The 16,913-nt window shown below is 40.6% G+C and overlaps 1 protein-coding gene and 1 long non-coding RNA gene across 5 annotated transcripts in view; one reads left to right on the plus strand and one right to left on the minus strand.

Moving 5' to 3' along the window:
- The window catches only part of PDE4DIP (phosphodiesterase 4D interacting protein), a 279,980-nt gene that overhangs the window by 117,971 nt on the left and 145,096 nt on the right, over positions 1 to 16,913 (minus strand). For all 4 annotated transcript variants that reach the window (XM_021003403.2, XM_021003385.2, XM_021003377.2 and 1 more), the window contains exons 5-8: positions 13,722 to 13,798; positions 9,335 to 9,458; positions 8,300 to 8,475; positions 5,925 to 6,042 (exon numbers count right to left, since the gene is read on the minus strand). In XM_021003403.2, coding sequence (XP_020859062.2) covers positions 5,925 to 6,042; positions 8,300 to 8,475; positions 9,335 to 9,458; positions 13,722 to 13,798 — 495 coding nt within the window. The remainder of the gene's footprint in view (positions 1 to 5,924; positions 6,043 to 8,299; positions 8,476 to 9,334; positions 9,459 to 13,721; positions 13,799 to 16,913) is intronic.
- The window catches only part of LOC110219767 (uncharacterized), a 28,890-nt gene that overhangs the window by 10,054 nt on the left and 1,923 nt on the right, over positions 1 to 16,913 (plus strand). The window lies entirely within an intron of this gene.

Genomic DNA, 16,913 nt, shown 5'->3' on the forward strand with positions numbered 1-16,913 from the left:
TAAATGTGAAGACAAATGGGTGCTGTATCACCAGGTTATAAGGGTACACAGGGTGCTAGCCAGAAACTCTGTCAAAATGAATTGCAAAAGTCTTATGAGTTTTTTCCTGGCCCTGGGCATAGGGTGTCAAGTGGAAGCCAGTTAACAGGGGTTGTTAGGCATTCTTTCAACAAACAGTTATTAAGTGTCTACTATTATATGCCAGGTGCTTTGTTGGGTACTGGGCATCAAACAAAACAAAACAAAACCAACCTCAAAGAAGTGCCTATCCCCAAAGAGTTTTTCAGTCTCTTCTTATCTACTGGCTCCTTTCCTGCTACTTTGCAAATATTCCCAGATCTACCCCAGCCTTGCTAAATAAACAAACAAAAACCCAAACAATCCTTCATTTGACTCTACTATCCTCTCAAGTTAATACTCTTCATAGCCAAAGCCCTAGAAAAAACTAGGAAAAACTGTCCACACAAATCACCTCCTCTTCTCTTCTTTTTACTCCTCAACCCCCTCCCATAGGGTTTTGAGCCTCATTCTTTCACTGACACTGCTCTCTCCAAGGTTACTAATGATCTCTTCATCATCAAATCTGGTGGCCTTTTCTCATTTCTCTTCCTTCTGAACCTCTCTGTACCATTTCCTTCTAGCACTCTTTCTTCTCTAGAATTTTTATGGCATGGCTCAGTTGTGGTTCTCTTGCTACCTTTGGACCAGTCCTGTGTCTTTTACAGGATCATTCCTCATGTCCTGCCATTTATATGTAGGTGTACTCCAGGGTTCTAGTCTGGACCCTCTTCTCTTCTTTCCTCATACCCTCCCCCTTACTGATCTCATCAGCTCCCATTGGGTTCAGTTCATCTCTCTGAAGATAACTCCCATTTCAACACACTGAGGCTTAGCCTCTCTCCTGAGTTTCTGCCTGCATCAACAATTACCTGGTTATTCTATAGGCTTTTTAAACTCAATATGTCCAAAAGAGAACTCATTATCTTTCACCTCCAAATCCTCCTGTCTTCCTAATTTTTCCTATTCCTGTTGATGGCACTACCATCCTCCTGTTCAATCAGGTTTTCAACCTTGGAATCGTTATACAAATCCAAACTGTAGCCACATTTTTTTTAAGTCTACTTCCACAAAGGCACAGAATCTGAGAGTTGGAAGGGACCTCAAGAGGCCCCAACTCATACCTAAACAACCATCCCTTCTAAAACTTAACTAACAAATAATCATCTAAATCTTGCTTGAAGACCTGCAGTAAGGGGAAATCCACTACATCTGAAAATAGCCCTTTCCATTTGAACAATTCTAACCATCTATGGGAAGGGAAGAAAATAAGCATTTATTAAGCACCTACTATGTGCCAGGTACTGAGCTAAGCACTTTACAAATATTATCTCACTGGACCCTTGCAACAACTCTATGAGGCTGGAGAGTGCTTTATTTTTGTATCCCAGTGCTTAAAACACTGGGATATTAAAAGATATCCTTTAATATATCACTGGGATATTAATATAAATAAGAGATAAAGGGGATGTCCTTTACCTCAACACTTGGATATTAATATATGTAATATTATTATACAATTACACAACAAATATAAAATATTAAGAATATTAAGCACATAGTAGGTGCTCAATAAATGTTTACTGAATGAAGTCTCAGCCCACAACAACCACCATGAACTTCCTTTTTTGTTGATCCCCCTACCAAACTTCCCAGTAAACTGACTTACTGACCCTCCCAATGTACACCAATAAACAGAGCTCCTAGACTGCCCTGGACACCAAACTGATGCATTGTGGTTACTGCTGATGCTGCCCATGTTCTCTGCAGCAGACCCACAGCTGGAGTAATTGGGTTAACCATATTATAACCAACATATTATATATTAATATATAAGAAGGTAGGGCAGGGAATGATTACTCAGAGATAAGAACCAGCAGAAAGAGAATCCTCTCTATCAAGATTCAGAGCAATGCCATCAGGGTCACTGGAGTATTTTCAGAACGGTACTCGTCAATATGCCCCACCCTTCCTGCCTTCTGTGTCCCAGGTCACAATCCAGACATCAGCCACTCATACCCACAAGGTGCTGTCCTTGAAGGTTCAGCCCCTGAGCTCTGCCAAGGAAGACTAGAAGAACCTCTCAAATGTGTTACGAGCCATGCAGTGCAATCTATTCATTTATGCCCAGGGCTCAGTTTGCTATATTCCGTGTATTCATTAATTACCAGAATATAATATATTAGACTACAGAGGCTACTTGGCAGAGGACAGAGAGGCAGCTTTAAAGTCAGGAAGACCTGGATTTAAGACCTACTTCTAACACATTCTGGCAGAGTGATCCTGCGTAATTTTACCTAATCTCTCAATGTACCCCAGGCATCTCTCTGAGGCTAATAATGCTCTGTCTAGGCATCTAGATGGCACAGTGGATAGAATGCTGGACCTGGAATCGGGAAGACTTGAGTTCAAATCCGGTCAAAGAAGTTTACTAGCTACGTCACCTTGTGCAAGTCACTCATTCTCTGTTGGCTGCAGTTCCCTCATATATAAAATGAGGATAATAACAGCACCTACCCCATCCCCAGGGTTGTTGTGAGCATCAAATGAGATAATAATTGCAAAGCACTTACTAAAGCCTGGCACATAGTAAGCACTATAGAAATTTTAGCTATTACTGCTACTGCTACTGCTTCTGCAGCTGCTACTACAGGCAAATTATCATTACTTATATGGCATCTAGGCAGAGACAATGCTGGACCTGAGTTCAAATACAGCCTAAGAAGCTTACTAGTTATGTGACCCTTGACAAGACCTCTGCCTGCCTCAGTTTCCTCATCTGTAAGATGAGGATAATAAAAGCATCTACCTCCAAGGATTGTTGTGAAGAAAAAAAAAGATAATATTTTCAAAGTGCCAAGCAAATCCTAAAGTTCCCTCAAATGCTAGCCAATATTATTAATGCTAGCTATATGTAGCAGAGAAGATACTATCTGCCCTGATAGAGGGAGCTCATTAAACCAATTAAATCACAGGTTCAAAGAAAGAAATGAAATTATAAAGGAGAATCATTTTGCAACTCTGTTTCCTTTTCCATTCAAAACACTGACTGATTTTAAAAGACCCTGATTTTCTCACTTGTGTTGGAAATATTACAGCTAGATCCTTATTAGTACAAATAATGAATTCCCCTGAAGGGCTCACTTTATTCAAATTCACCCTATACATTTCTACTATATTGAAACCAATTTCCATATTTTAGACAATTATATCTTTGAATAGTATACATTCTGGTCTGATTCAGTCAATTTATTATTTACAGTACTTAGGACCTGGCTGTACTTCAATTAAATCCTCTTCCAAAGCTGTGGAGTTGGCCCTCAGTTGCTGAAGGCTAGGCCTTCAGAAGGAAACCTCTGCTAGGGCTAAGAAGGTTTTGAGTATGGGTCCTGGAAATAGACTGTTTGTTGTTTGAGCCAGACAACAGACAAAGTCTGTTTCCAGGAGGAAACTTCCTTGGAAGGTTGACTGCTAGGTTATGGATTTTGGTGCCCCAACAAGCCATGAAGACCATCTGTTAAGGAGGGGAGTGGTTGTAATATATTTTGCATGTATATTTATTGTTGGTGTGTTTAACAAATACATAGATATACACACACTATCTCCCACGCCTGGAATGCTATTGCTCCCCTCTACCTCCTGGCTTCCCCAGCTTCCTTCAAGTACCAGCTAAAATCCTACCTTCTACAGGAAGCCTCTCCCGACCCCTCTTAATTCTAGTGCCTTCCCTCTGTTGATTATTTCCAATTTATGCTGCATATGTGTGTGTGTGTGTGTGTGTGTGTGTGTGTGTGTGTGTATTGTAGATAGTCATTTGCATGTTTTCTCCCCTATTAGACTGATCTTTCTTTGTATCCCCAGTGCTTAACGCTGTGGCTAGCACATAACAGATGTTTGTTGACTGACTAGCACACCTACCTGTATATGTATACTTTTGTATATACTCATACTTAGTAACTACATGATGTCTTCTTTGGTTGAATGTAAGCTCCTTGAGGGCAGGGACTACTTCATTTTTGTATTTGTATCTCCAAAACCTAATGTAGTACCTGTCATAAAGTAGGTATGCTTGATCTTTAGCTGTCCATCTTTTCTTTGCTTCCTTGTAGCTTTTCTTTTGTTCTCTGCTTTATACTTTTTACTTTGATCTTTTTCCCCCCTCTCTCCCTCCTATCCACCATCCCAAGGCTACAGTTGAGCATTGGTTATATTTATATATAGGTACTGATATATACATATACTCACACATACATATATATATATACATATATATATATACACATATATATACATATATATGCATATATATACATATATACATATATATACATATGCGTATACATACATATATATACATATACGTGTGTATATATATATATATATATATATATATATACACATATACTTTCCCTAGGAGATTCTACTCCTAATCTTTGTTTTTATGTTTGTGCATATTTCTTTACTTTCTTGTCTCTCTTAACTCCTCTACTTTATTTCTACCTGCTACCTTACCCTCCTATTACTTAACCTACCCCCACTCCAGCAACCCCTCCCTTATCCTCCCATTCCTCTAAATCTAAACCCCCTTCTATATCTCCCTTTTAACCTATTTCCACACTCTCTCCTCTAAAGATTCCTCCTTTATCCTCTCCCACCCTCCCTATCCCTTAATATTTTATTTCCTTCTAAATTTAGAAGACTTTTATACTCTTCTAAATGTATATGTATTTTCTCCTCTTGAACCCATTCCCAGTGAGAGTAGGTTTCCAGAACTATTAGGCCCCCTCCCCCATCTAATTCCTCTGTATCTGTTCTTCCTCTTGCATCTCATTTGTAAAAGATAATTAATCTTTTAGCTGTACTTGAATGGTTTTACTTTTTGAAGTCATATCATACTCAGGTCTATCCTAATTTTCCTTATAAGTTACCTAATGACTAGTAACAATCTTAGACATAGGTTTTACATTTTTCATACATAAAAGGTAAACATTCTATATGTATTCAGTCCCTTGTGATTGGTCATTGGGGCTGCTTGATCTTTATAGGCGGAGGAAATACCAAACTATTGAAATAATGGATCTTTCAAAGGACTGACATTAACATTTTAAATACTAAAACATGCATTTTAGTCTTTACCAAAACTGAGGGATGATCATGTGCCAAAATCTATAACCTGGCAGCCAACCTTCCAAGGATGTAAATATATCATCATTAGACTAATTTTTTAACCACATGGCACAATTTATCAATCTAAATGTGTTCCCTTCCACTATTCCAGTGAAGCTACCATTGTTCAGAACAATGTGGGAGAACTGATTTCATGCCACCAAGACATTCTATGCCAGTAGATAGATGTATCTTCAATGCATACAACAATAATAAGCTCATATCAATTTCCTACTTGTGAGATTCCAGGTAAATCACTTGGCCTCTGGGTCCTAGTTTCCTCATCTGTAAAATGAGGGGGTTGTACTAGATGACTTCATATCTCACTTCTAGTGCTAAATTTGTGGTCCTATGTTGTTTACCCACAAAAGTTCTTTGTCAGAGCATCTCAGGCCTGTCAATGGTATTTGAGCAGAGACATGTTCTAGAATTCAATGGAAAAAAATTAGTTTTCAGGAAATTCAAATTAAGCATCTCATTTGTACGGGTACAAACCTTCCTCCAATACTTTTCCTCCATGCTGCCATGTGAATAATAATTGATCCAATTAAGCTTTAATAAGGCACTATATGAAGTAAGAAATTTCAGATAGTAGAACTAGACTTTTGACTGTACACAGACAATAAATGGCCCCATTGACCGGGAACTGGGGTTGAGGAAAAGATGAAGATGATAACCCAGGCAGGTAGCCCGACTCTTACCTGGATGTCCATGCCCTTGTGTTCTTCCAAATGCTGCAAAAGTTCTTGCTTCTCTCTGGACAGCTGTTCGACAAGCTTCTCCTGGGCAGCCAGGCGTTGGCTCAACTCATCAATCCTTCTGGAATAATGAAAGAATACCAATAATGATGAGGGTGACGAGGAAAATATCATCACCTTTGATTTCAGGCTAACTCAAAAGAAAGAACAAATAGTCTAGTGAAAAGAGCACTGGGCTGGGGAGGGCAGCAGGAGGGTCTAGTTTCATCCTGCTTCTGCTACACCTAGCTCTATGGCTTGAGGCAAGTCATCAAACTTACTTTTAGATGATTTTCCTCAGCCGGAATCATAGGCTGGTAGAGCTGGAAAGAATCTGATTAATTAGTCAATAAATAAACATTTAGTAATTATTTTATTAATTGATTGGTTGATATTAAGCGTCTACTATGGGCAAGGCACCATGTTAACCTCTGGGGTTACAAAGAGGCAAAAAGACAGTCCCTGCCCTTGAGGAGCTTACAATCTAATGGGGAGACAAGCAAACAAATCTGTACAAACAAGCTATAGGCAGGATAAACAGGAAGTAAATAAGAGATCATCTGGTCCTAGTATTAATAGCTACCATTGTTACTGAGCAGATGCTTAATAAAATGCTAGTTGACTTTATGGTTTGCAAAATATTTTACATAATATTATCTCTTTTGGTTCCCCATTAGAATAGGAATTCCTGGAGAGCAGGGATGGTCTCTGCTTCTCCATTTGTATCTCCATTTCTCTATACATCCAGTGCTTTGTACATAGTAAGTGCTTAATAAACACTTTTTCATTCCTTCATTCCTTCCTTCATTCACTTATTCATTCATCTGTAAGGCTGAGGTTGAAATCACCCTACTTTAGCTTTGATGCCTTTGGCAGCATTGGGTAGCATTGATTCAAACAAGTTAAATGAGGCTGATGAAAAATCCTTGAATCAATCAATGCCACTGTGTGAAACTAGATGTGTTCTTCTCTTCCTCTTCCCTCCTTCTCCTCAATCAATTTGTATAAAAGAAAGAAGCAATCTTAGAACCAGGAGGCTGAAGCAGGCATGGCCTTTCCAATGCTCTTTTGAGAAGAAAATGGAGGACTGAACTGTGGAAGAGAAGGACTCTATGGAGAAAAGTCATTGTCTCAATAGGCATCTTGCACTTAGAGTACCCAGGCTAAGGGAAATTCCAAGAAAATGTCAGCTCTTTCCTCAACTTCCCCCATAGGACAGATGCCTGACCATCCAAAGACACTAGAATGTAGTATGAAACATTCAATAAACTGCATCTTGTCCCAACCACAGAGGACAGGGGTTACCTAGAGATAAATATAAATATAATGTAATAAATAATAAATAAAAATATAATGCCCTAATTGTTAGAAAATTTCCTACCTGGAGGCTCAGAATCATCATGACTGAACTCAGAACTTTTCATCTAAAATAATCTCCCTAAAATTGAAAAGGAGAGAACCAAGTACACCTTAAGGGCTATTATGGTGTTCCATAAATTTAAAACAAGATAGTTGTGGTAATGGAGTGTTAGATATTCATTATTTCTCACAACTCTATTATTCCCATTTTATAGATCAGGAAACCAAGGCTGACCAATGTGAGGTGATTTATCCAGGGTCAAACAATTACTAATCACCTTTGGCAGTATTCAGACTCAGGTCTTTCTGAATTCAAAACCAGTGCTCTAACCAATATACCAAGCTACCTTCACCCACCCTTCCTTGTGATAATACTGAGGCCCAGAGGGAATGACTTGCCTAAAGTAGTCAGTGAGAGGATTTGGGATCAGAATTCAGATCTCATGGCACCAAATCTGGTCCTCTCTTTTCACTCTAATGTGTTGCTTCCTATAAAATGGGGATAGAAAGACTTTCCTTATTTACTTCACCTGTTTGTTTTCATGATGAACTAGGATCATGAAAATAGAAACTTTTTTAAAAAAACTGAAAAAAGAGAGATTCAGATATAAAGTATAATGCTTGTGTCACTCACCATCATCATTGTTATAGATAAGCTAGTTTTTTAGACTTCTCACTCCCCTGGCCAAGTCTACACCAGCCACTGGAAGCAGTCAAGGCTCTTAACCCTGTGGTTTTCCAACCTTTTTTTTTTTAAATCTTGCATCTCAGTATTATTCTTTGCCATGAAGAATAGCAACCCATAGAATATTCAAGTTGGTGACACCAGGAGACTGGTACCTGCACGTCACTCCCAGCACCAGTACCAGATGACTTGTGGTCCAACTACTGAACCTCCTATGGCATTGTTGGAGAACCATGATGATCCCCTAAACCCTCCTTTGGTTCAGGGAGAGTGGAATGTGGCTCAAGTCACCTACTTGTCTGTCTGGGCGAGGGCGGTGCAGTGGTTCTTGTCCTGACCCTTCGTTCCTGGCACATCTTCCCCATCCTTGGTGACCTCCTTCAGCTTCTCAGTTAATTCCAGGTTGCATTCTTTCTCAGCCTCCACCACAGCTGCCATCCGCTCAGCCTCATTCTTTGCAAGCTTGGTTTCCTGGATAGAGAATAAACACGAGGATCTCAAGGAGGCCCCATGGAAGGCAGAAGCCCTCAAATAACAACAGCCTGTGTATTCAAATATTCAAGAATGATATCTAATATCATATGTATGTAACATCTTATTACATGATCATACTATATTATCATGACATGACGTAACATATCAAGTATGATTCAAGAATGATAATGATGATTATCATTATTATAATAGCTCAATTTAATAATAATAAGAATAATAATAATACTATAGCTAACAGGTATATAGCATTAACTATGGGCCAGGCTCTGTGCTAAGTACCCTCTTAACTGATCTTCACAACAACCCTGGGAGGTATGTGCTATTATTATCATTCCATTTACAGATGAGGAAACTGAAGCAAACAGAGGTTCATTGACTTGCCCAGGGTCACACAGCTAAAACGTGTCTAAGACTGGATTTGAACTCAGGTCTTCCTGATTCCAGGTCCAACGCTCTATCCATTGAACAATTAGCTGCCTCAATGTATATAGAACTATCTACTTGCCCCCATGTATATTGAACAATACAGTTTAGAAATTACTTTCCTCACAACAGCCCATTCTACAAATGCGAATCCGAAGGATTAAGCAAGCAACTTGCCCATAGGAACCAAGGACTTAGTGGCAGAGCCAAGACTCCAGCCAAGGCCTTTGGACTCCAAGAGCCAAGTCTGAAAACCAGGAAGCCTGGGATGGGGACGGGAAGAAGGATCGGGAATTGGGAGAGGCTATCATGTCTGGGTTGGTGTGTGTAGACATACACACGTATGCCCGGACAGAGGAATAAATGAGTGTGTGGGATGCATCTCGCCCAGGGCTCTGGAGCTCTTGTTCACCTCCTGCAAAAGCTGTATCTTGTTCTCCAGCAGTTCATACACGTGCTCCTTCTCTTGTTGCCTTTCTTCATCATGGTGCCGGAGCTCAGTTTCATTGTGGCTGTTCAGATTCTCTGCTGCTGCCCTGCAATGACAACACTGGATAAGCAGAAGCTTGGCTGTACTTGGGCATTTATCTGACTTTTCCACCATACCCCCACGTCAAGGATTTTCCCTGTCCTCCTCCTCCCCCTTGTCGACTTTCTTTTCTGTGTTGTCTCCTCCCTCAACCCCCTTTAGATTGTAAGCTCCTTGAGGGCAGGGACAGTTTTAAAAAAAAAAAATTTGTATCCCCAGCATTTAGTACAGTACCTGGCATATAGTAGTGATGGGGTACAGGCCCAAGCCGACACCTTCGCCCCTTACCCTAAAAGAATTTGGGTCCCAATTGTTTGAGGGGTGAATGATGAGATGTGGGCCCTGGGAACCAATCCCCCCTCCCAACTTTCCTTGAGTTTTCTCCTTTTCCCACTTGGTCAAGTCTCTGGCATTTGCCTGAGGCATCACCCCAGTAATCTACTCAACTGGCCTTTCACTGTGGCCTAGGTCCAATCTCCCAATTCTGTCACCTCCACAGAGATGGCCCCTGGCCACTTCCCCCCCTCTTAATCCTATCTAGACTGCAGTCCCCCAGAGCCAGTCACCCCAGTTTACTGGCCACTGCCATCCAGATCCTCCCTAAACCCTTCCTCACAGTCACCTCAGACTACTTGGCCACTCCTAGATCCCTCCCACAGTCTTTCTGTATATAAGATCCATCTTGGCCTCCATTAAAGGGCTCAGATTCTTAAAGTCTAGCCAATGGCTGGGATTCAATCAAGCCTGATTGTCAATTGACAATTGTCACTGCTGTTCAGATCCCTTAAGAGTCTGGACAATATGGCAGACTTTAATAGCCCTTGTCTTTGGTTGAAAGAAGGCTTGGGTCGAATTCATTCGAGCAGGACCCCTGTCTCTTGCTCTTGTTATTTTGAGGTCCCAGCACCCCAAACCCCAACAGTAGGCACTTAATTATTGATTTGAAAAACGATCAACAAAAAATTGATTGACTGACGGGCATTAGTGTCCCATGGGGACAGTAGATGAAGCCATCCAGTGCTCTTACAACTTCAAGTCATTTTGACCATGAAGAAAGAGACGAATTTGTCTCATTGACCTTGGATAGAGAAAGGATGTCTTTTCAATCCCTTCTCTGATAAGATTTAAGAAACTTAGCACATGTAAGTTATTACATCATGTAGATCATTTGTTTCTCCCAAACTTTCACTGTTACCACAGATTCAAGATAAGAAATTGGAAAGGGGGCCTTTCAGAAAACATTTGAAAGATGGAAGAAAGTCTGCCAAATTCACAACCTTCTGACTTTGGAATCTTCCTTCTTACTGCCTTCTAACCCACCCCTCTCATTGCTTGAATTCTCCTTGCCTCTGACAGCAGATGGTCAAGAGCAGGCCATCCACTGAAATCTGTGCAGCCCTGACCCAGAGCTTTGAAAAGTTTTCTTTTGGTGGAGTGCCAACCATTTTATCCAGGAGAGCTCAGGACTTTGGCACAGCTACCCTTCTCTGCTGTCCACAGGAATGCCCAGAGGCCCCAGAGTAAGTGAATCAGGTGCCACTGGCTTATTTATAGAGGGCAGGCAGCTGTCCTTAAACTTAGGGAGATCAGGGAGAGAAAGCAGGCAAGGAAGATGATGGGCATTTTCAGAGCCAAGTGCTGAGTGGTCCTTAATGCAGTTTGGATTTTTATTCCAAGTTCTTAATCATTTCTTGACTACAATCCACTTCCCCCCATGTCTTCATCTTCAAGGCTGCAGGATATTGGCTAGAGATGCTGACTCCACAGAAACTCTGTTTCACTTCTGGGGACTGTCTCCAAGGTGACCAGAGGAGACTCCCCACTGGGAGCTGACCCTGCTCAATGACCCAGCCTTGCTGAGAGGCTCATTAGGAACCTGCTACCTCCCCTTCCCCAGCAACTACCTTCTACTGGAGAGTGGCAGGGGTTTATCCTACTCCCAGGGAGCCACTACACAGTCCCTCCTGGGCTCCCTCGGAATGGAGGACCCACTGGGGAGGGAGAGGAAGGAACAAGTATTTACTAATGACCTACTAAGTTCCAGGCACTGTGTTAAGGGCTTGATAGATACTATCTCATTTGATCCCCACAAAAACCCTTGGGAGATAGGTGCTATGGTGGTGATGGTGATGATGATGATGATAAGTGCCATTATGCTATTATTTTACAGATAATAATAATAACAAAAATAACACCAGTAATCATTGCTAACATTTTTATAGCACTTACTGTGTGCCAGGCACTGTGGTAAGAGCTTTACAATTATTATCTCATTTAATCCTTAGCCAACAACCCTGGAAGTAGGTACTGCTATTATCCCCATTTTACAAAAGGGGCACCATAATGCTGGGGGCAGGGGTGGGGGTGGGGAGGTGCTGGAGTCAGGAAGACTCATTTCCCTAAGTTCAAATCTGGCCTCAGACACTTAATAGCTGTGTGGCCCTGGGCAAATCACTTTACCCTGTTTCCGTCAGTTTCTTCATCTGTAAAATGAACTGGAGAAAGAAATGGCAAACTACTCCAGCATCTTTGCAAAGAAAACCTCAAATGGGCTCATGAAGAGCTGGACATAAATGAAAAACAACTGAACAAGAAAATTTTACAAATGAAAAAACTAGGGCAAATAGAGGAGGGTAAGTGACTTGCCCAGAGTCATACAGCTGGGCTGGATTTGAAGTCAGGTCTTTCTGACTACAGGCCTAGTGCTCTATCCACTGTGCTCCCTAGCTGCCTCCTTTAAGGATAGAAAAGTTGCTGCAATCCTGTGGTTAAGGTCAAAAGGAATACCTGGGATCCCTCAGGAGGCAAACCTTAGGAAATGGATTTGCCCCTGTGTGTTTTAACTCCTTGAATGTGTACATTTAAACCTTGATTAACTGGAATCCTTAAAAAATGGAGACAAAGTCATGTGAGTTTTCTGTGCTAGCCAAAAATTCCTTATTTTGTTTTAGTTGGCACAAATTTTTGCAAAAGGTGTTCATCCACTTTTCATTTTTAGTAAGATATTAGTGCTCAGAAAGCAAGTATGGGGGGGTTGCATTTAAATGATGGAAAAAACAAAAGATATTGATAAAATTTTTATTTAAGAAGAAAAAAAGCAAGGACTCTGCACTAAGCATAAGTGAATTTTTCTTGAAAGTTTAGAATCCTGGAGTACCTAAGGATTCCCTCATCTCCACCTTTCATAACCCTGATTTTCCTTCAAATATAAATTCAAATGCCAATTCAATTGGACAAGCATTTCTTAAGTACCTAATAATATGTGCTAGGCTCCGTACTAAGTGTTGAGAATATTAAGAAAGAGAGAGAGAGAGAGAGAGAGAGAGAGAGAGAGAGAGAGAGAGAGAGAGAGAATGAAAGAAAGAAAGAGTATCTGTCCTCTAGAAGCTTATCTTCTACTGGGAAATAATGATGTACACACAGAAAAGAAGATAAAACACATACATAACAAAGTAATTTTGGGGAGGGAGTGGAGCCCAACAACTGGGAGGAAGGAGAGCTCAGGCAATGCCTCCTGAGGTGGGCAGCTGAGCCTCTAAGGAAGCTGGAGATTCTAAAAGGCAGAGGTGAGGAGAAAGCATTCTGGGCAAGAGCCTGAATGTTGTTTATAGGGAGTGAATGAGAAGGAGGAAAGTGAATTCAATCTAGAAAGAACATTGGAGGCAGATTGTGAAAAGATTTAAATGCCAAAAGAGGAATGGTTTCTTTGTCTAAAGCAGTAATTCTTAAAAAGTAAGGTCTAGAGACCCCTGGGATTCCCTGAGACTCTTTCAGGGGGTCGTCAAGGTCAAAATGGTTTCCATAATAATAATAATAAATACTAAATAATAATAATATTCTAATTTCTGATATGGTAAATATCTATACCTATAGCCAACATCAAAGCTCTTTGGAGGAGGGGAGGCCCTTCATCATTTTTGGTTCTAGGACCAAAAAGTTCAAGAACCAGTGATGCAAAGACAATGGGGAGCCACTAACTACTATTTTTCATTTTTGTATTCTCAGTTCCTATCATGATACCTTGATACAGCTGGCATGTAATATATGTTTGTTGCTACACTGGATTGTATTGAATCATGCCACCATATTGATATGGCACCCATTGTCCCCAGTGTAGTAAGAGTTAGAGGAACAAGTCAGGAGTTCTTTGGGGGTCCAGTGCTGTTTGTTCACTTTTTCAAATATGTGCAAGCCAGCAGCAATCACAGCACAGAGTCACCTGGAGGATGGGACGGACCAGAGCTCAGGTAATCACTGAGAGGTGGCTCACCATGTTTTATCGAGGTATTGCTGCTTTTCCTGGATTTCCCTCTTCAGGCTCTCTACTTCCACCTTCAGTTCGATGTTCTGGAAGGAACACAGATGTTAGTCACCACTCAATGCTTGGAAATCCTCATTATCTCTACTACCAGTCACCGCAGCCTGATGTCCGATTTCTAGTCCTGGAATCAAGCTCCCTACAGAGCCTCCTCATGTACAGGGCCTCTTGGCTTCTCAACATCCTGATTCTCACTGGGCAGAACTTCTGCAAAAGGATTGTATATTTTCAGTACACTAGGAGATCTTGTTACCTAAAAGTAATCTTAGAGCAAATTCTCCTAGAAAAGGGACAGTATCTGGTCTACCAGTCTTCTCTGGCTGAAATTCTTCACACTTAGGTAGACTGGTCCTCAGAAGCAGTGTGGAAAGAGCACTGGATTCAGAGGGCCAGGGTTCAAATCTTGCCTCTGGTACTACCTATGTGACTGTGGGTAAGTCATATAAACTAGCTGGGACTCAGTTTCCTCAGCTGATGCCCAGTCCATTTATGGGCCCTTAGTCTAAATCTTTTCAGTTCAGTAGGACCTGACACAGCTCATGTTTCTGTTTCATAAGCTCTCAAAAATCCAGGGTTCCTTCCTTGTGCAAATGAGGTATCATAGTAATGGTTGATAGGAGATGTGGATCTCCACTTGAGTCAGCTGTCATTGCTTTTAAGCAGGCTACTGTCCATACTAGGCAGGACTTTGCTTAGCTCTCAGGATCAGGAGTATTGAAGGTGGCCTAGCCATATACTTCCTTGGTGGGAACAGGGGAATAACAATAAGAATTCATATAGAGCTTTTTGGATCGAAAGTGCTTTACAAATACATTTTATCTCATTTTGTGCTCACAGCAACTCTGAGAGGTAGATGCTATTATGATCCCCAGTGAATAAAGAAGGAAACTGGGGCAGACAGTGGTTAAGTAATTTGTTCAGGGCCGCTTAGCTAGTAAGTATTATCTGAGACCAGATTTTAATTCAAGTCTTCCTGACTCTAGAATCTAGGTGGTCTACCAGGACACCTAGATGTTACTTTGAGGATCACAGGAGATGAAGTCTATGAAAGTGCCTTGTAAACAGACAAACACACAAATATAAGGTATTACCCTATATAACATTGTCCAGAACAACTTTACTCCACAATCACTTTGCTGATACGTTAAAGATTTTCACAGCAGCTTTAAATGTGATTGCAAAAACCTGTAAATAGCCTTAGCCACCAACAATGGAGAATGATTAAACATATTTTGGTCTATTAATCTTTTTGGTTTTGTATCAGATGTGATTTTACTAGAACAGGATACTTCTAGTGAGCAAGTTCCCTCTACCAATGCAGACATATATTTGCTCTTCAACTTAAGTATCTTGCTTCTTAGGCACTAAATGGTTAAATCACTTGCCCGGGGTAGTACAGCCACTATGTGTCATTTTTCAAACCAAATAGTTTTTCAATCCAAAATATTCCACCCTAGCCATCATCCTCTGTATGTGTTGTCTTCCCCATTAGAATTTAAGCTCTTTGAGTACCAATAACGTCACATTTTTGTGTTTGTATCCACAGGGGGCTTGGTAAACACTTAATAAATGCTTCCTCTTTCCTTCCTTCCTTCCTTCAAGCCAAACTCTCCTCTAAATTCACAAAACCCTACAGGAATAACACGAGATTCTTGATACTTACAATATTGTTGCTTTGGAATAACTGCCCTTTGTTGTGCTATTATATCATAAATCACCTTTTTATGGACCCAGTTAATGATATTTGACAGGATATTATTATTCTGCAGAATGTCTACAAATAGAATTATATTTTCAGTGCACTAAGGGATCTTGCTACTTAAAGTAATCCTAGAGCAGATCATTCTGGAGAACAAATAATCACCCCCCTAATTTACCATCTGTATGAATCTGGATTTCCGTTTGGGCTCCCTTAGCCCAAATATAATAAGCATCATTTCCTCAAAATCTGGATTGTATTAACTTGACTGTGACCCATAATCAGCATGGTTTTTGAGTGTAGACCTATTTTCTGTTTAGAGGAAGCTCATTTTCATTTTCTAGATATGACCTACATTCAGGAGCGGCCTATATTCAGACCAATAATAAATACAGTTGTGGTTTACTTAATCAAATAAAACATCTGTAAAGCACTTAGCACATTGCCTGGTACTTAGTAGATGCCATATAAATACTAGCTATTATTAATATTATTATTGCTGTTGTTAAAACAAAACACACCTGTGGCCAGGTCTAGGCTAGCTTTGAGCAATCACAAAGGAGAGGGGGAAAAAAAAACCTTGCTCTATGCTAGGTTAACAGTGAACTTTTAAATGGAGCCGGGAGACAACTGTTCCTTTTTGAGATTTATTGACTATGCTTCCTCTGACAGGAGAGAAAACAGATTTCCATTGAATATGATGGTCCAAAAATCCAACTACTCCAGCCATATCTTCCCCAAAAAACCAAAACCCAAAGATCATCCTCTCCTTCCTCTCCTTTTTACAAGGTGTCATGCTTTCACCAATATCATATTACCCTTTCCACAAATAGAAGCAGACAGCTGAACCTGTCCATCAAAAATGACACAAAATGAGGCAGTGGATAAAGCACTGGCCTTGGAGTGAGGAGGACCTGAGTTCAAATCCAGCCTTAGACACTTACTTACTAGCTGTATGACCTTAGGCAAGTCACTTAACCTTATTGCCTAGCCAAAAAAAAAAATGACACATAACCACCTAACAATACAGTATTTCATGTTATGTTTTATTCAGAAAGGAATCAGGGCATTCAAAGTAACCTTTGTTGTATTGTTTGAGGACTGTTATGGGTATATGTGTACGTATGTGTTTAAACACTGCGTTCAAACAGTAGAGAAACCAAGGCACACTATGATAAAAGCTGCTGACTGTGCAACTGACTTGGTTTCAGAAATTGTCAAAAGAAGATTTAAGTGTGTGTTAGTGAATGTGACTACACACACGCGTGTGCAAGGACATCTCTGGGTGTCCACATAAAAGCTGGTACACGTGCAAGGTGGAGGAGCCAAACTGGAAACTCATCGTCAAGCAGTGAGCTGAGAGACTTTTCTCAGAGAGATTGAAATAATTCGTCCTCCCCCAAATCATGAGACACAGGAAGAATGTGAGTCAGCAGACACGGGAG

This window comes from Phascolarctos cinereus, unplaced genomic scaffold (assembly GCF_003287225.1).
Source record: "Phascolarctos cinereus isolate Bilbo 61053 unplaced genomic scaffold, phaCin_HiC Scaffold_5;HRSCAF=322, whole genome shotgun sequence".
NCBI classification, from domain to species: Eukaryota; Metazoa; Chordata; class Mammalia; order Diprotodontia; family Phascolarctidae; genus Phascolarctos; species Phascolarctos cinereus.